Raw genomic sequence first — 20,017 nt, 5'->3', positions numbered from 1 at the left:
ATTGAGCTCTTTTGATCAATGACAGGGAGAACAAGTGGACTTTACTTTGACTCTTCTTTCCAGCAGTATACTTTACCATTAGGCAGAGTGAGGCAGCTGATTTCTGAGTGCCATGAAAGGGCAGCAAATTGATTATTATTACTATTACTCCCAAGGAGAGGTGTATGTGGGTTGTTGTCTTTTTTGTCAGAAGTGCCAGAATAACTTAACTGGCCTTGGATACTCTGCACCTTGACCTGAAAGAGGCCATTTGCTTCTTTGCCTTTGGCAACAAAATATGTTGGGAAGTCCTGTTTAAAGTGAAGACACACCTAAGTACTGTAAGGTATCCTTGTTCATACAGCCTTCCCTATTTAGCAGCGGTTTGGTTCTTCCATTTATTTCAACATTGACTGTGATTGAAATATGTATTTCAAGTACAGTGGTACCTCGGGTTAAGAACTTAATTTGTTCCGGAGGTCCGTTCTTAACCTGAAACTGTTCTTAACCTGAAGCACCACTTTAGCTAATGGGGCCTCCTGCTGCCGCCGTGCCGCCGGAGCACGATTTCTGTTCTCATCCTGAAGCAAAGTTCTTAACTTGAGGTACTATTTCTGGATTAGCGGAGTCTGTAACCTGAAGCGTCTGTAACCTGAAGCGTCTGTAACCCGAGGTACCACTGTATGGCTTTAAAAACTCAACTTCAACATTTTGAATTCCTGTTTTCTTTCTTTCTTTCTTTCTTTAAAACAATACAAACAATACAAGAATACACAAGAATACAAAGGGGGCACAAAACCAAACCAAAACCAAAAAGATAATATAAATAAAATTACATATATAATCCACCACCCACCCTTGACTCCCCTTCACCACATCCCGATTTCTGTTATCTATTATATTAAATCTTTACATTACATTCCTTATCTGAATTATCTTTCATATTTCATTTCAAACATCATTCTTCTTGTAAACTCTACAGTCTTAATCTGTACATTTCAACATACTGTTTTGTGAACAGTGTTTATCTATATAATCTTCAAAGCATTTCCATTGTAATCTTAACTTTTGATTACAGTAACCTTATGGCTGCTGTAAATTTTGCCAGTTGTATATAATGACTCATTTTACATACGCTTTGGAGGGAATTATTTCACTTTTCCATTTACTGGCTAATACTGTTCTGGCAGCTGCTGTAGCATGCAGGAAAATTACTTTCTTTTCTTGTGGAATATCTTTCCCCAAAAGGCCCAGTAGGTAAGCCTCAGGTTTCTTTTCTATGGGGCTCCTAAGCATCTTTTTTTATTTCTTCATGTATAATATCCCAGAAACATTTTACCTTTTTGCAGCCCCACCAGACATGGTACATCATCCCTTCCAATTCTTGACACTTCCAACATAGGTTGGATTTTAATTTGTAAATTTTAGATAATTTTGATAGTGTCAAGTACCATCTAAAAAACATTTTCATGCAGTGCAGCAGCAAAAACACACCAATTAAATTACAGGAAAACCTTACATTCACCAGAGTTCCTCATGTCGCTTACCTTTGCCATCATCATTTTGTAAGCATACAACTTTTTTCCTTTGCCTTTCCCCAAGGCACCTTCAAACTTTTCAACAAAAGCTTGAGCCTCCCTAATTTAAAGTTTGAAAAGGCGGTTATATTAACGACAACAGCAATAATAATGCATCTCTGGAAGTTGGCAGAAGCTTTAACACTTACCGTTGTGTTGACCACAAATGCAGTATAACCACTGAAGTCACAGTGCTTGAGTTCTAAAACAGTGCCAAGGTCTGAGTTTCATCATGAAGGAATCTGAAATCATGTCTGCTGTCATGTTATACAAAGGGGTTCTTATCCAACATTTCTCCTCTGTGATGATATTTACACTATAAATGTAAACTGGTTTAATTGCTATGGTTTCTTCTCTCTCAACATTGTGACTTGGTCATTGTTGCATCATTGTCCATGAACAACTTTCTTAGTAAGATGGCAAGCCACATTATGTTGAGGTAGTCCTCTCTGTGTCTCCCTCCCTAGTTACGTCAACTGACAAACTCCAAATGTCAGCTGACCAGTTTACTCAGATTTGGAGCTTTCAGTGAGTACTAAAGGATGTATCTTCACCACAAAACCTACATTTTTTCATGAGGGGTTACTGATCTACATGGTTCTCTGTGGTGCCTTGAATTGGTGGGGGCATTGAAGTTACTGGAAATGACTCACTTGAGTTCACTAATTTCAGTTGGTTTACTCTGAGTAGGGCATAATTAACCACAACCCTAATTCCTTATGTTGTGTTTCCTTGATACTTTAGCATCTAGTAACTTGCCCTGCTTTCTCTTCTAGCTGTACATGTGGGTCTTTGTATGAAATAATTTGGACATCATTTTGCACTATATTATATTATTATTATTATTATTATTAAAAACATGCTGCCCATTTTTCAGTTGAAATTGATGGTGAATATAAAATAACCCACAGTTCAACTGAATCATAAATCAAAATATCAGCAGAAAAATCAAGACTATAATAAAACAAAATGACTATTAGATAAACATCAATATGCCAAAAAGAGAAAATATTCAGCCAAGGGCCTTCTTAAACAGCCATAATGAACCATTAGGTTTCAAAACAGTTAATGTACACATGAAGCCTTATACTGAACCAGACAATTGGCTCAGTTGTCTGGTCTGAGTGGCAGCAGCTGTCCCAGACAGAATGCTCTCCTCTCACCTGCTGAGATGCCAAGGGCTGAACTTGAGACCTTGCTGTATGCTGTACCATTGAGCTTTAGCCACTCCCTGATGCTGGCCAGTAAACATTATTAGCTGAGGGCACGTTGCGTCATTCACTGGAGAGCCTGGCAGCTGTACTCCACAAATAAGTAATTGGTGCATTATGTTTCTCCTAACTGCTTCCAAATGTCTAACACCTGAAAGCTCTTGGGAAAGGATCACTGTGATTCGTATATATAGCAAAAAGCATAAATAATCAAAGAAGAGCAGAGAGCTTACTTCAACAAGGTTTCTGAAAGCCAGGCATTTAGGCCTGTGTGTTTTAATTGAAGCAATAAAATGAGCCAAAGCTGGGTATCAGTCGAAGAGATTTCTACTCATCATCTGGCCTTCAGTTACAAAGACCGATAACAGATTCCTGCTTTCAGTGTTCTTCTTGTTAAGGCAACCGATATGGCAAACACTGGTTGCTTTCCCAAAGTGATATAGTGGCTGCAGGGCAGTTTCTGCCGTTTTGAAAGAGAAGCCTAAACACATACCTATCCCTTGTGAAAATGGACATCACTGGGGGGAGTGTTGCAGGTTACCTCAGCACAGCTAATTTCTTTGCCATCCGCCAGGGTTTGTTTCTCATGATCGAAATGAGTTTCTTCTTCTCCTCCACTTGCTCCTTTAGCTTGGCCAGTTCCTCTTCGCATAGAGACTCATCGTCTGAGGAGTTGGGAGATGAGGAAGAACTAGGAGCAAAAAGACAGGACCAGACCAGGGACAGTTCATTCCTTTGTTCATGTGGTGAGTGCTTTGAAACCTTGCATGTATCAGCTCATCAAATGCGTTCAGCTCACCATGTGCAGTCACTGCTATGCACAGGGTCCAGTGTTTTGTGTTCCATTGCAAAAACAGGAGTAACACGTGCAAAAACACTCTGCATTTGATGACAGGTGTTGACCATGGATAGCTTGGCATGTGTCACATACTTCGTGGCTATTGTGTGTTCAGTAAACATGTGATGTAATGGTAGATGTAAGATACTGGGTGATTTGGTCAATATTATCCATTACTGATAAAGGATGGAAAGAAGGATGAAATGTGGACACTGATGCCTGAATACACAACAGACTACAGTGGTACCTTGGTTCTCAAACACCTTAGTTCCAAAACGCCAAAAATCCAGAAGTAAGTGTTCTGGTTTTTGAACGTTTTTCGGAAGCTGAACGTCCAATGCAGCTCTCAGCTATTGTTTCCGGGGCGCCTACACCAATCAGAAGGTGCACCTTGGTTTTCGAACATTTTGGAAGTCAAACGGACTTCTGGAACGGATTAAGTCTGGTGCTTTTGTTTTTGCTATTTATTTTGTGTTTTTGTTTTTGAGGCTTTTTCAGTTAGTTTGTTTTTGTGACTGTGTGGAACCCAGTTCAGCTACTGATTGATTGATTGATTGAGTGACTGCGGAAATGCATAAAAGCTTCCCATCCAAACAATGACTATCATCAGTGCAGGTAAGATTGTTTTGATGACTGTTAATGACTGTAGTTGGTCTTACAGGAAAAAGCAAGGGGTGAGATGGCTAAAAATAGCTTTTTAGTGGTTAAGAAAGCCCAACAGAGACTTCATCTCTTCAGAGTATTGCGAAAGAAAGATGTCAATCAATATTTGATGATCTTCTACTGGTCCACAATAGAAAGTGTCCTTTCATACTGCATCACGGTGTGGTACACTGGTTTGATGTCAACTGATAGAAAGTGCCTACAGAGGGTGGTGAATACACCACAAATTATTATGGGCTGCCCCGTGAATCCGCTGGATGAAATAGCAGAAGAACGTTGCCTCAGGAGAGTGAGGAAAATTCTCAGGGATGATTCACACCCTGGCCAGCACTTTCTTGATCTCCTGCCCTCGGGCAGGAGATACAGAAGCATGATTAGTCGCACCAACAGGGTAAAGAACAGCTTCTATCCATGGGCTGTTAGGCTGCTGAATGAAAAGATAACAACAGGGCAACTGACTTTCGGGTTTGGTGGGTGTGCGTCAGTAAACAAGGGAAATTAAGACTAAGAGCTGAGTGGGAGGTGCTCGTGTAATCTCACTGTATACAAGTTGTACAAGTGACAATAAAGTATTTCAACTTCAATAATGAGATAAGAATCCAATGTCTCTATTCAGACCAGGTCTCTCCATGGTTTTAAGTTTGGTAATAAGTTGCAATCCAGCAACTTCTCTTTCCAGTCTATTTCTGAAATTCTTTTGTAATAAGACAGCTACTTTGAGATCTTGTATAGAATGTCCTGGGGGACTGAAGTGTTCTCCTACTGGTTTCTCTGTCTTGTGATTCCTGATGTCAGATTTATGTCCATTTATCCTTTGATGTAGGGTTTGGCCTGTTTGTCCAATATAGAGAGCTGAAGGGCACCATCCAATGCAGTTATCGGCTATCGTTTCAGGGGCCCCAGTGCCAATCAGAAGCCGCGCCTTGGTTTTTGAACATTTCAGAAGTCAAACAGATTTCCGGAACGGATTAAGTTTGGCACTTTTGTTTTTGCTATTTATTTTGCGTTTTAGTCTTTGAGGCTTTTCCGGTTAATTTGTTTTTGTGATTGTGTGGAACCCAGTTCAGCTACTGATTGATTGATTGATTGATTGATTGATTGATTGTGTGACTGCGGAAATGGATAAAAGCCCCCCCATCCAAGCAATGACTATCATCAGTGCAGGTAAGAATTTTTTAATTTTTTTTTTAATCATCTACAATACTGTCTTATTTATTTTATAGTACAGTACATTGATTATTGCATTCATTTTATGGACCAATGGTCTCGTTAGATAGTAAAATTCATGTTAAATTGCTGTTTTAGGGGTTGTTTTTAAAAGTCTGGAACGGATTAATCCGTTTTGCATTACTTTCTATGGAAAAGCACACCTTCGTTTTGAAATGCTTTGGTTTTGGAATGGAATTCCAGAACAGATTAAGTTTGAGAACCAAGGTACCACTGTATTTGCATTACTCCTGAAAGGCACACATCATTAAATCTCAATTTATCTTCGTGGAGTACACAGAAGTGGTGCTGGGAAAGCAATGGACTCCACAGATGTTTATTTTGCTAAGAAAAGCAGTGATTTAAATGTTTGTGTGCCACTCAGAACTGATAGAAAAGCATAGACATTTTGTAAATAGTTATCTGTACCCAAGGCCCAAATATCAAAGTCCTTAAGCATATTTTGTGATCTTTACCTCTCATCTGCATTTTTCTTTTTCTTCTTCTTCCCTTTTGTTTTCTTGTTTGCAGCATCTTTTTGCTCTTTGCTGGAAACAGTTTTTCCTCCCTTATTCTTGCCTTTTGCTGTTTCTTCCATTTCACTTTCTTCATCTCCATCAACATCACCCCCCGCTTTCTGATTTTTCTTTTTATTTGTTTTCTTCCTCCTGGAACTCTCTCCATCATCCTCATCACTTTCATCATCAGCATCCCTCTCATTTTCTTTTTTTGTTGCCTTAGCAGTTTCCTTTGTATTCCTCCTTCTGACTATCGTTTCATCCTCTTCCTCATCTGTATCTAAGGGAGAAATGCTTGTTTTCAATAAAACTCCCATCAGTTAATACGGAATAGCCTACTAGTACAGACAAGTAATCAGATACACGAATATACATCCTCAATGACTGTCGTGGTCTCTGGATCAGCCTGGTTTTTGTATCACACCACTATAACAAACTTGTGTATCTATCGTAACAGTCAGTCAAGTGCCCTAAAGGTTAATAATACTATTATTTCAAGTATGTTAGGAGAGACTTTTAAGACATTCACATAGTAGGCAATACCATGGGTGAGTCCCTTATAGGAAATTTGTGGATTATTTTTTTAAATTGCTAATTACAATAACTGAAAACAGATAGAATAGACAACATCAACAAAACAAACAAATAAAAAAACAGCCACAAATGAAAAAGGAAAAATATCAATCCATAATATAAAAGTCCAAACAAAATTACATATAATCTTGACTTCCCTCCACCCGTATATGACTTTCTTCTCTCATTTTAAGTTTGATTGTTGTGTTATTAATATTATTTTACCTTTATACCTCTTATAACCAATTCCTCCTTATCTTTACCCTGCAAACTTCATTCATTGCATATCAATATATTTATACCAGAACAATATTCATATCGTATACCCTTGACCGAAGAACGGTACACTCCTTCTATCTGGGATGGTCATCCTCTTCCACCGAGCATGGAGCTTCGGGAGGGACGCACATGGAGCGGTGAGGGAGGAAGGGGATCTAGCCAGCCAGATCAGCTGAATCAACCATGGCGATCAATGGGGTGACAGATGTCTCAGCCAGATCGCCCTCACATCCATATTTTTTCATATACTCCTTTACACAATCCCACTCTATCACTTTTTGGTCTGTTTATACTCTTATCACTGCCGTAAGTCTTGCCAAAACTATAAATTTGTGAATTTAGTACTCCATTGCAGCTCCACTTCCATGCTTAGCTCACCAGTATGGATTTAGTAGTTCACCAGTGCCACAGCACAAAAGTTTCGATGCAGCATTACAAAGAACTCCCTAACTGTAAGTGGAGTTCATTGGAATCAGCTGCCTTTGAGTGGTGATGGAATCTCCTTGCTCTCAGGTGGATGGGTAGGCATGCATCTGATAGGATGCTTCAGGTCCAGCACACTTTGATTCTTCTTTTGGGATGAAGTACAGTAGACCCTCTACTTATGGCCGCCTCTACTTGGGCCTGATCCAAGTTGTGACCACGGCAAACCCGAAAGTAAATACCGGGTTTGCTGCGATTTGCGCACGTGCATAAGCGGCTTCTGCTGTTTGTGCACACGCAGAAGCGGCTGCCGTTGTCTGCACATGCGCAGAAACATGGTGCTGCGAAATGCACCTGCACACAACGGTGCTTTGTCAAAAGGGTGCGTTTTTTGTAGCCTTCCAAGAACCCTGCACCCCAGTTTTTAGTTTAAAAACCATTTCCATTTAGACAAAAAACAAAAAAACCTGTATGTATGTATGTATGATTGCTCCTATGGGTCTTCCATTATCATGCCATGATGCCAAAAAATTGTTTTGTGGGCTCCCAAGGAACCCCCAAATTTGTCCATATTTTACAATTCTTATTTGCCCCCTGATAACATATACTGACCACCCCATGAGTTCCCAGCTGCAATTGTGTGACGCCAAAACATTTTCATGGAAGGCGAAAGATTTATACGATCTGAAGAGAAACCAGAGCATTTTTGGACGCACCCCACCGCCACCCCCAGTTTCTTTTGGTCTCTCTTTTGGCCCAAACCGTCAGCCTGAAAAGGATTAGCCACCCATTTTAAGGCAAGCACACACACACACACACACACACATACACACACACACACACCCCGACGGCCGGCAATCACTGAACAATTGCTTATGTCACTGCCTGTATGCATCAGTTTATACACACTGCATGTAATTATTGGGAAAATAAATTCTTTAACACCATTAAAGGCAGCTGCTATTAATCTATCATTTACCTTCACTTTCTGAGTCACTCTCCAGTTGGCCATCTATCTCCATCCCGACTGCAAAACAGCAAATACAGTAGAATGATCATGTTTATTGTTGGTACTTCAGCATAACAGTAGATAACTCATAAAATGGGGTGGGGAAAACATCTCCTAACTTTGGGCCAGAGAAAAGTAAGTTTAAAACCATGCACAATTCTATTTTTTCCTGCTTTGCTATTCTTAACAGTGTGCAAATTACTGATTTGCTTTTTCTTGCAAAGGAATCTCAAATACATATTCATTGAGCATTGGGTAAGAATTTAAAGCCAAGTTATTTCCCACAAGGTCCAAGAAATGGTGACCAAATACAGGTGATTCCATACAAACCATCTTCCATAATGACCTCTAATTCACATTTCTCCTTCTTCTTCTTCTTCGGCATCTTTTTCTCTCTTGCTCGAGGATATTATGGCCACCAGTTATATATATGCAGTTGCGCGCTAGGCTGCCTTCTTCGGCTACCTACTGCTGTTCACAAAGCACTGCCGTCAAGTCAACTTGCAACTACTAGTTCTCCCAGACATTGTTCTTCTGTTACACAGCCGCTTCAGCTTACAGACTGCCGGCTGAGAGGAGATTCGCGGTACCAATCCTATCCAGCCACTTTCAGCTCTGATCTTTTTTCGACACGGAAAGCACCTGTTGGCATTACATTGCACAACATTACTTAAACATGAAGGAAAGCCCTTTGGAGAATGCTCTGCGATGTCTTTGGAGAGCAATGCAAATTCTAGTGTACACAGCACTGTGATGGCTTGAGGTTCTCATTCATGGCAGAAATGTTTGCCAAACCCTTTGCGAAACTTGAGGTGTTCCTGGAGGGGCCGGGCCCATGATGCACAGGCCCCAGATCTTTTTATCTAAGGGTTTCCAATATTCCTGGGTGAATTATGAAGAAACAGAGCATATGGAGGGTATTAAATGAGCATAATGGAATTGTTCCAGAGCAGAATCTGTTGGAAAATTGGGAGCAAATGAACAGATTTGGGGTGATCTGGGTGGCATTCAGATTAAAAGAAGAACTTAGTGGACCGCAAGAGTACTTCAACACAGAACCCTTGGCCCACACACTGAATTAAATTTCTGTATCATAAATTAAAGTTTTTGTAATATAGTTAATACTGAATATACACAATATATTTAATTGAATATATATAATTAATTACAAAATATGAAAGCAGGTGAAGACTCAAGTGATGTCATACGCATATGTAGCCATCATAGGAGCCACCTCCTAGCTGCTGAGGTCCCTTTGGCTCCCCCAATAAAATATTTGAGGGGGCTGCCCCCCAAGTTGATGGGCATTGCCATTCAAATGGTGTGTGTGCACCACATCTTGGGAGCAATTATGTGGGATGGGGCTTACCTGCCCCCCCATATTTTATTGAAGTTGGCATCCCTGGTAGTCATGCCATGTTTCAGTGCCATCTGTTGGCACTGAAAGCTATTGCTTCTGATACCGTACTCAAGGTACCCAAAGATGACCATACTTACATTTTTTCTAATAGTTTACGTTGTTGCTGAGGACTGCTAAAAAACAGGCCTCGTGCGGCCCAAAGGCTGTGGGTTGGACCACCCTCTGTTACACCATCCTTGTGTGGCCTTCTGGAAGCAACTGGCTCTGGCTGGCCTCTATTGGAAACATATTGCTGTGAGGCAGATGGATTTTTGAACTGATGGAGCAGGCAGGAATCTTCTTATATCCTTTAAATCAGGACAGCAAACTTTTTCAGAAGAAGAAGAAGAAGAGGAGTTTGGATTTGATATCCCGCCTTTCACTCCCCTTCAGGAGTCTCAAAGTGGCTAACATTCTCCTTTCCCTTCCTCCCCCACAACAAACACTCTGTGAGGTGAGTGGGGCTGAGAGACTTCAAAGAAGTGTGACTGGCCCAAGGTCACCCAGCAGCTGCATGTGGAGGAGCGGAGACGCGAACCCGGTTCCCCAGATTACAAGACTACCGCTCTTAACCACTACACCACACTGGCTCTCTTCAGCAGGGGGCCGGTCCACTATCCCTCAGACCTTGTGGGGAGCCGGACTGTATTTTGAAAAAAATAAATAAAATGAATGAATTCCTATGTCCCACAAATAAGCCAGAGATGCATTTTAAATAAAAGCACACATTCTACTCATGTAAAAACACGCTGATTCCTGGACCATCTGCAGGCCAGATTTAGAAGGCGATTGGGCCAGATCCCACCCCCGGGCCTTAGGTTGCCTACCCATGCTTTAAATGATGCCCCCTTTGTATGGTAGTCCTTCCTCCATGGCACAGATAAATGGGAATGTAAATATTCTGTAGAATCTGTCCAGGCACGATAGAAGACATGATGGTGCGTGAGAGCAGGAGAAAGAAAGGGGCATGATTTAGCCAGGGGCCACTGAAGCAAAAAATAAGGCAAGACAGAGAATCTGCATTAGAAGATGGGACATACACGCTAGGGATTGCTTAATTAGAATTCAATGAACAATTTTTTCTCCCTCTCCCCTCATCAAGTACAGACCTTGGGGTCTATGCAGACCCACATGACAGAGAAGAGGCCATGTCTGCAGTAGTGAGGACTAGTGGTTGTTTGTCAAAGGAGACCTAGAAGATCGATCTCCTAAACCACAGGTGTCCATGAGGTCTCTCACCTTTGTTTTTATTGCCTCACACACCGTCCAAAGCTGAACGTGGCTTTGTGAAACGGTTCCCCATTTATTCCCCTGCTCAGAAGGAGACCCTGCCCGAAACCTTCCACAGATAGTTGGTACAGATTTATGCCTTCAGTGTGGCTCATAATTTTACTCACCCGTTTGTTAAGCGGCGAGCATTTACATCTTCTGTTTTTTCCACTCAGCATATGGGATTAGTTTTCCTAGGAGGATAAAATGTCTTGCTGCCTTTCTTTCTTCCTCAGAGTTATGGGCTGATAACTTAACAGATTGCTTTTTTTGCCTCCAGAGCTTGCTCTGTGCAAGATATAAATTAGTAATGTGCAACTGCGAACCTAAACAATTACTTATGTAAATGTCAGACTAGTGCGCAGAGCATGAACAATTTGCAGGGCTGTAGCAAGGCATTGGGGATGACTGGACTGGATTACACAGTGGGTGGATCGGAGGGTGGCAAGAAACCACCTCTCTTTTTTAGTGGACACCAGCACTTTCCAAGTTACCTTATGATTTTTAATAAACTTCAGACATAAGGGTTTTCTGACAACTTTGTACCCCCTCCCCTTTACGTTGTGTTAGCAGAGAAACTGCAACTGGATCCTGAAAGCACACACAACAGACTCCTTAATATTTAACCAGATAGTGTTGCCTTTCTTTCTTCGTTTTTGGTTAACATAAGGCTTTAGCTAATTAATCCTTGGGTTACGTTTATTCAACATTCAGCTTGTCTATAAATAATCCCTAGCTGAGCAGGTTTCCCAGTGCTAATACTTGGTTCCTGCATATTCACAGAAATATGCAGCTCCTTTTTTTCCCTTTCGCTCATTAGACTTTCAGTGGTTGATGGTGGTTATGTGTTCCAAGTACGCAATCTGAAGTGTAGGTGTTTGCCTTGAAAGCCCTACAAGGCTTAAGAGCTATGTACCAGAGGTTAGAGTGGGAGGTTGTCTTCTACGTCCCTGAGGTAATTTGAGACAGAGAGCCTTCTCAGTGGTGGCACCTCATTTTTGAATTTCCTCCCTAGAGGCACCTTTGTGGCACCACCATTGCTACCTTTTCAATAAATATTACACACACACACACACACACACACACATATTTACGGTAAAAAGCTTGCTTTGATCGATCATCCTGGAAGCTTTGCCTGACTGTCCATAAATCTTTAAATTGATTTAGGTTGGCAGGAGCAGGGACTGAGCAACGGGAGCTCACCCTGTCGCGGGGTTCGAACTGCTGACCTTCTGATCAGCAAGTCCTAGGCTCTGTGGTTTAACCCACAGCGCCACCCGCGTCCCCGGAATAGGATGTCCCTATTTTCATCAGAGAAATGTTGGAGGATAGGTGCTGGACATGTAGCTTGTATCTTCAGAGGTAGCTTTTTCTGACTTAAATACAAAGGCATTCAGGTGCATGTCTCCCCCCCCCCCCCCCAGAAAGACAGAATATGGCTATACCATTGTTATAGACCCATACTTATGTTCAGCTGGAGAAATGAGAGAACACTAGAGTATCAGTTTCTATGTAAAAAACAAAACATTTCCCCTCCTTAACATAGGGAAGGAATACTTGAAGGCACACACTGAACATATGCCCACTCTGTAAAGTGAATTTTGGGGGGTGTTCCCTAACAACACTCAACAGCTTTAAACTACAGTCCCCAGAATTTTGGGGGCCCTTAGAAAACTTTCCATATGATCTAAATCACCCACACTGGGCAAAAAAAATCCTGCATTGCAGGGGATTGGACTAGATCAGCCTTTCTCAATCTTGGGTCCCCAGATGTTGTTGAACTACAACTCCCATCATCCCTACCTATCAAGGCCAGAGCTCAGGGATGATGGGAGTTGTAGTCCAATAACGTCTGGGGACCCAAGGTTGAGAAACACTGGACTAGATGGTCCTTGTGGTCCATTCCAGCTCTACACTTCTATGATTCTGTGATTCAGGCACTGAATAGAATGACTTCACTAAGAAAGCAATTAAGAGCTCCCTCTTGTGATGGCAAATTTACATAGCAAAGACCTGCTTGCAAAGAACCCTGTGTTCTGCGATGATAATCCTGGATTTGCCCCCTCTTCTTGCAGAGCAAGGTGTTACTCTCCTATCAGGACACCTACTGGGTATGTTAGAAAGTTGGTGGGGCTCTTTAGGTGATTGACAGCGGGACAGCCTAGGGGAGAAAGTGTTTTGAGCAGCTGGGAGAATCAGTTAAGCCCTATTCATGCATTGAAAGCTGCTGGCAGAGCTCACCTGCCTCAGTTTCGAACATCCACATGTCGAGCGTTGATATCTGAGCTAGAAAAGTTTGCATACATAGACTTCTCCATGAATTGGGGTTCAGCTCACTGGAAGCCCGTGTGTAGACAGCCCCCCCCCCCCCCCCAGTTCAACCGTCCACACCGGACCCATGTAACCTTAAAGGTATGGCCAACTCTTTGACTCCACTGCCCTTTTCACAGTGTGGACCCATTTTATGAATTAACATATTTGAGGTGGGAATCCGTAATGGAAGTGAAGTTAGAATCTGGGGGGAGGGGAGGAGAAAGAAGAAAATAGATGGGGACTTTTCAGTTGTTTATAGTCTCAGAATTTACAGTTAACAGGTTTAAAAATTCTGGATTATGTGTTTGAAGGGAAGAGTTAGGCAAGCTGTCTTATTTTTCTCCCAATATAAATAGAAACTTCAAGAGCTGGGAATTTTGATCACAGACTGAGACAGATGTCACTTCCTGGCCATATATTCAGTATGTGCCTTCAAGCATTCATTCCCTATCTTAAGGAGAGAGAGAATTCTATTTTTTTACACGGAAACAGAGACTCTAGTATTTTCTTATTTCTCCAAGCACAAGTATGGATCTGTAATAATGCTGTGTGTGTGTGTGTGTGTGTAATATAACCTCACTTGGAGGTTTTAAATTACAGTGGTACCTCGGGTTACATACGCTTCAGGTTACATACACTTCAGGTTACAGACTCCTCTAACCCAGAAACAGTACCTCGGGTTAAGAACTTTGCTTCAGGATGAGAACAGAAATCACATGGCGGCAGCGCAGAGGCAGCAGGAGGCCCCATTACCTAAAGTGGTACCTCAGGTTCAGAACAGTTTCAGGTTAAGAACAGACCTCCAGAACGAATTAAGTTCTTAACCCGATGTACCACTGTATATATCTCAAATAACAAATAAAGAAAACCTCACAACTTAGGGTCCCACAAGAGTTTTTTCTTCCAATAACTGCTACAAATACTGTGAGGTCTAAAAATATGTTATATATTGTCGTCCTGACCATAATCCGATGCTTAGCTAGATTCTGAATTCTGCGCATGGATCATGTTTTTGTGATGCTTAAGTCCAAGGTCATGTAATTTTACCCAGTAGTTTTACTATCCATTCTACACATTAATCACAGGTAAGCTGCCCTAGTCAATTTCTCTTCGCCACTCCAGAGTTAGCATCTTTGCTCAGACACAATTATATATATAAGGGCAGTATTGCCTGCTTTGACTTGCAGTGGCTCCCCAAAATCTCAAGTAAAGAGCTCTCACATCACTTGCCACCTGGTCTTTCCAACTGGGAATGCTAGAGATGCTTACTGGGGACCACTTTCTGGCTAAGCATGTGATGTATTACTGAGCCACATCCCTTCATTAGAAGGGAAATTTGCCTATTGTATATAGAAGTCAATTCTTGGATATGTGACTCAAGGTAACGGTAAAGGTAAAGGGACCCCTGACCATTAGGTCCAGTTGTGGCTGACTCTGGGGTTGCGGCGCTCATCTCGCTTTATTGGCCGTGGGAGCCGGCGTACAGCTTCCGGGTCATGTGGCCAGCATGACTAAACCGCTTCTGGCGAACCAGAGCAGTGCACGGAAATGCCATTTAACTTCCCGCTGGAGCGGTACCTATTTATCTACTTGCACTTTGACTTGCTTTCGAACTGCTAGGTTGGCAGGAGCAGAGACCGAGCAACGGGAGCTCACCCCGTCGTGGGGATTCGAACCGCCGACCTTCTGATCGGCAAGTCCTAGGCTCTGTGGTTTAACCCACAGCGCCACCCACGTCCCCGTTGCTTTGACTGGTAAAGGTAAAGGGACCCCTGACCATTAGGTCCAGTCGTGGCCGACTCTGGGGTTGCGGTGCTCATCTCGCTTTACTGGCCGAGGGAGCCGGTGTACAGCTTCCAGGTCATGTGGCCAGCATGAGTAAGCCGCTTCTGGCGAACTAGAGCAGTGCACGGAAATGCCGTTTACCTTCCCGCTGGAGCGGTACCTATTTATCTACTTGCACTTTGACTTGCTTTCGAACTGCTAGGTGGGCAGGAGCAGGGACCGAGCAACAGGAGCTCACCCCGTCGCGGGGATTCGAACCGCCGACCTTCTGATTGGCAAGTCCTAGGCTCTGTGGTTTAACCCACAGCACCACCTTTGTCCCATATGTGACTCAAGAGGTAGACACAAATTAAACCCTAAATCTGTAATTAAGGTGAATCTCGATAAACAAAAATAACTCTGATATTATGAAAAGTTGCAATGAGACTGGTTGAAATGTTTTGTCATGGTGTTCTACCCAGGGTTCATTTCCTCCAAAGCACTTACAACTGGGAATGTTTCTGTTCTTGCATTTCATTCTCCCTCTGCCATTTGTTTATTGCTTTATTGAGTTACGCAGTTCTCAAACTGACCAGCCCAACCGAGTGCTCTTATTGCTAATCTCATTGAGAGAAGCATCAGAATCTCTTCCCCTCTGTAGTTAATCCAATTCACTGAGGGAAATGTTGCTTTCTTTTTACCAGCCAATCAAATATGTATGAAATGACAGGATGAGAAAGCGTTTCTTACCAAGTAAAGCATACTCCCGTTTGGTTTTTTTTTTTTTTAAAAGAAGACTTTTCATTCTGTGAATATATGAGCCAGAAATGCCTGTGGAGATGTTGTGATATAAGCAGTATGAGTTTTTGCATGGCCTGCAGAGTATCGCCGATGTGACTGGATTATCAAAATCCTCCCCTGTTCTCCACATACAAAACCCAGAATTATCTTAAAATGTGCTCATTGCCCTTCACTCCTTCTTCATATATATATATAATTAGAACACCACAATGTTATTAATAATACCTTGGGATTAACATCTTTTGTGTAGAAACTTCAAAATCATATACAGAGGAAGATTTACTAGGCCTCCTGGGTAGAGAAGAATTTACTAAGCAAATTACCCACAGGTTCCTGTGGAGAGTGACAGAAGAACTGATGAAATAATCAAGGATTCCACTCTCAAAGATCTAGTAAAAAAAAAAGTTGTTAGATCACTATGTATTGTAAACGGAGAAACAAACAAATATAAAGATAGATTATTGTCCCTGAATAAGAAAACATTCTCTGCTTTCTAAATGCATTCAGTAGGAGGCATATATATGTATTTAGGAGGCATATATATGTATTTAATTTTGACTAATTGTTATAATTGTGTACCATCTGGCAATGGATGGGTGATCAGGGGCTTAACAAAGGGGCTTAATTTTTTTATTGACTGGAAATCTTTTCTCAGTCTTCAGCTACTGGGCGGGGCAGAAAAATAGCACTTGAAGTTTGACTGCAGACAGAGTCCAGAAGAAAGAGGAGGAGATAGGAGAGTCTAGTTGGGCTTGGCTTAATTGAAAATTAATAATAATAATAATAATAATAATAATGTATTATTTGTTCCCCATCCACCTGACACAGTTGCCCCAGCAATCTAATGATGATTAGTGGTTATGCTGTTTTCTTTAGGAGTCTGCTTGCTTCCAAAATCATTCATTTTGTGTGTGTGTGTGTGTGTGTGTGTGCGCGCGCGTGTGTGTGTGTGTGTGTGTGTGTGTGTGTGTGTGTGAAGAAAAAGATAAAGACGCAGAATTGGATAAGATGATAGGAAGGATTCGAAACCTGCGGTACCAGAGATTCACAGAAGATTGGAATAAATATGCGAACTATTTGAAGAACAATTGTAATCAACAAATTACGCTAGTAGGACTACAAGATGTTTTGTAAGGAGGAATATATGAAATATTGCAAAGAAGATAAAGAAGAGAGACATTAGTTATGATATTTAAAAGTAATAGTGAAGTAAGAAATGTAAATAAAGTGGAAAAAATTAGAAAATTTTCAGATGTGACTGATGGAAGTAAAAAAAAAATTGTATAAGATATAAAAGTATGTTTTACAATGTTGAAAATGATATGTTGGAAATATATATATATATATATATATATATATATATATATATCACAAAAAGGTAAAAGACGCCATAGTACATTCTCATCACAAGGAAGATTCCGTAATGAGGCTACCCATGAACCTTCTAACTATAGCCCATTTTTGTATCTATGTCAGGAGACATGTGTTTTGCATATCAAAATCTGCATTACATTCCCCAAAGCTTGGAGCAGATACTCGTGCCCATCAATAAGGACTGCTTTGTCACCATCTTATATCAGGTTATTAGAGAGACAGGAGAGGACTTGGGTTAACCAAAGGGCATCTTTGCGTCACCAGTCTTACCAGATTTTGTGTTTGGAGGAGTACAGACTCCAATGCATAAATAAAAGTGAACCCTACCCCCAGTAATCACAGCCTTCCTTGCACCCATTCAGAACTTGTGGAAATGGGGGTTACACTGAATTAAAAGATGCAGACTGAAAATGGAAACCAAGAGGAAAAGGCTTTTTGCCGCAGACAAAAAACAAAATGACATGTTAGCAATCAGATTCCAGTCAATCATCAGACAAAGAAATCAAATTTGATACTCTGCCAAGCTGTACTAGGAGGGGACTTTCAGTATTTCATGTGCAAAAATAGGCATTTCAGCGTCTGCTTACACACAATGGAATGCCGAAAGGAATTGCTTATCGGCTTCACAGTCCCCGTTTATCCCTTTTGTAGACCGCAGCTTTGGCCTATTTTTATCTTTACCCTGACATTGGAAACTGCCTTCTTAAAAATGTATTAAACGACGTATCTGAACAAACAGCACCAGGGAAATTTTGCATTTCTACCCAACAAAAATAGTACCTTGAAATATAGAACTTGAGGGGAAAAACCAGTGTTGCAGTGCATCCTCATTCTCCAAAAGGAATGCTCCTGTTCAGGGTTCCAGCCAGCCAGCCAAGTCCTCTTTCAGGATATTACAAGCTCTGAGGCAGGTATAGGGAACCTTGGCTTAGCTTAGTGTAGCAAGGAAGTAAATAAGGAATAAAGCATCTCCTGGACATCAGGAAATAGCACTATTTTACAAAATAATAATAATAATAATAATAATTATAATAATAATAATAATAATATCCCTGCTACTTGTACTTATGCAAGTGTTCTCTCCACTGCTCTCAGCAAATGCAGATAATACTACCCGCTAGTTTCTGGGTTATGATTACAAAGAATAAAATGATGCAATTTCCTTTGGGCTCCGTGTTTGGAGTTATAAATGCAGATGTCGATTTGGAGGCTGAGTAAGGATCATATAGAATTAGTTCATAGTTAGAAGTTGGAAGCCTATCTGAGGTTGGAAGCCTCACCGATCTGCCTTCCATCTTGATTGATATTTCAAATTGATTCCAATATAAGGCAATACTGCTTGGTGAGGATGTTGGTGAAACTTGAAAGCTGGCATAAAGGTAAAGGTACCCCTACCCGTACGGGCCAGTCTTGACAGACTCTAGGGTTGTGCGCCCATCTCACTCAAGAGGCCGGGGGCCAGCGCTGTCCGGAGACACTTCCGGGTCATGTGGCCAGCATGATAAGCTGCATCTGGCGAGCCAGCGCAGCACACGGAAACGCCGTTTACCTTCCCGCTAGTAAGCGGTCCCTATTTATCTACTTGCACCCGGGGGTGCTTTCGAACTGCTAGGTTGGCAGGCGCTGGGACCGAGCAACGGGAGCGCACCCCGCCGCGGGGATTCGAACCGCCAACCTTTCGATCGGCAAGCCCTAGGCGCTGAGGCTTTTACCCACAGCGCCACTCACGTCCCGATGAAAGCTGGCATATCCTTGGGTCAATGAATGAGATATACATTTCCAACTGCTTTGCATCTCCTATGCTTTGGAACTGATATGGCAACGACTATCTACTGATTCATAGTTTTACATTAAGAGGCAGCCCAAAAACCTGTTCTGTATTTATCATGAACCAGGGCAACAGGCTCATTACGGACAATTGTAAGGATATAATTTAGAGTTCCTGCAATCATCTGAGAAGCAGCAGCAGCAGCTGTGCTAAGCAAACTTTAGAGAATACTTAGAATTATTCCATGTAATCATTTCCCATTCATAGTCATTCTGATGAATGAGCTACATCCTATTGAAGTCAAATGGTAAATAAAACCTTTCATTGATTTTTATGCATATGGACTGCCCCTCCACTTCAGATTTGGGCTCTTGCCCCAGGTCTATGCAAGCGAATTTATCTGTTGCCCATTCAGAGGCTCAATAACAGCACGGGGGCGGGGGGAATAATTAAAAAAAATAAGGATAGTTCTTTTATTCTATTGACATATATTTCATCTCTCTCTGTTACCAAAGAAATTTGCTTTTATGTTACCCCCTCATCTTGATAAATGTGTGTGGTGGTTTAGATGTATTGGCAAGCCACATTTTTAATATTTTGCAAATAAACCTTGAAAGACTCGCAGGCACAGACTTCTTCTCTTGTGCACGACAATTCCTCGTCATTTCCTGATTTGTGGCACACAAAGGTTTGTTGTACAAACTCTGATTTGTACTTGACCTGCACACGGGGACTGGCAAACTGGTTATGCTCACTCACTGTATGAACAAAACTGCAACTTCACAAACAATATAGCACATGTATACAAAATAAAATTTAAAATTTAAAATTAAAAAAACCTCCAAACAATACAGGATGAGATCTCCAGGACTGGAACTCATTTTGTACTTCTTCAGCAAAAAAAGAATATGCATGGGTGGCAGCTATTAATCCCTTAATGACTCAATTTTTCTTTCTTTCTGGATTTTGCTTTTTTTCTTCCCAAGTGAACATCATTGCTGTGAGCCCTGTTCCACCCTATCGCATGCCCCTATGCACGTAAAAGCAACCAAG

The 20,017-nt window shown here is 41.5% G+C and overlaps 2 protein-coding genes across 2 annotated transcripts in view; both read right to left on the bottom strand.

Moving 5' to 3' along the window:
- TMC2 (transmembrane channel like 2) overlaps positions 1 to 3,779 on the bottom strand; it is a gene marked incomplete at its 5' end in the record, with an annotated part of 56,685 nt that extends 52,906 nt beyond the window's left edge. The window contains 3 exons of the mRNA XM_080976115.1: positions 1,527 to 1,617; positions 3,309 to 3,529; positions 3,726 to 3,779. Of these exons, the coding sequence (XP_080832241.1) occupies positions 1,527 to 1,617; positions 3,309 to 3,529; positions 3,726 to 3,779 (366 nt within the window). The remainder of the gene's footprint in view (positions 1 to 1,526; positions 1,618 to 3,308; positions 3,530 to 3,725) is intronic.
- A 740-nt stretch (positions 3,780 to 4,519) lies between these two features.
- LOC308459238 (uncharacterized protein) lies at positions 4,520 to 9,102 on the bottom strand. The gene is made up of 3 exons (XM_080974344.1): positions 8,607 to 9,102; positions 8,247 to 8,294; positions 4,520 to 6,272 (listed from the first exon to the last, which is right to left on the bottom strand). The coding sequence occupies exons 1-3, from the start codon at positions 8,659 to 8,661 to the stop codon at positions 5,947 to 5,949; spliced, it is 429 nt and encodes a 142-aa protein (XP_080830470.1). The 5' UTR covers positions 8,662 to 9,102; the 3' UTR covers positions 4,520 to 5,946.
- Between the last annotated feature and the right edge of the window lie 10,915 nt (positions 9,103 to 20,017).

The sequence above is a fragment of the Podarcis pityusensis genome (assembly GCF_964106645.2).
Source record: "Podarcis pityusensis genome assembly, chromosome: 12".
NCBI lineage: Eukaryota > Metazoa > Chordata > Lepidosauria > Squamata > Lacertidae > Podarcis > Podarcis pityusensis.
Note: the sequence above shows the minus strand (reverse complement) of the source record. Positions and strands in the feature narration are given on the sequence as shown.

Bases quoted from the DNA above. Each gene is read 5' to 3' on its own strand.
- LOC308459238 (XM_080974344.1), bottom strand. From the start codon at position 8,661: ATGCCGAAGAAGAAGAAGAAGGAGAAATGTGAATTAGAGGTCATTATG. The intron at 8,295-8,606 runs GTTTGTATGGAA...GCTGTTTTGCAG, and splicing joins AGAGGTCATTATGGAAGATG to TCGGGATGGAGATAGATGGC. The intron at 6,273-8,246 runs GTAAATGATAGA...TTTCTCCCTTAG, and splicing joins GAGTGACTCAGAAAGTGAAG to ATACAGATGAGGAAGAGGAT.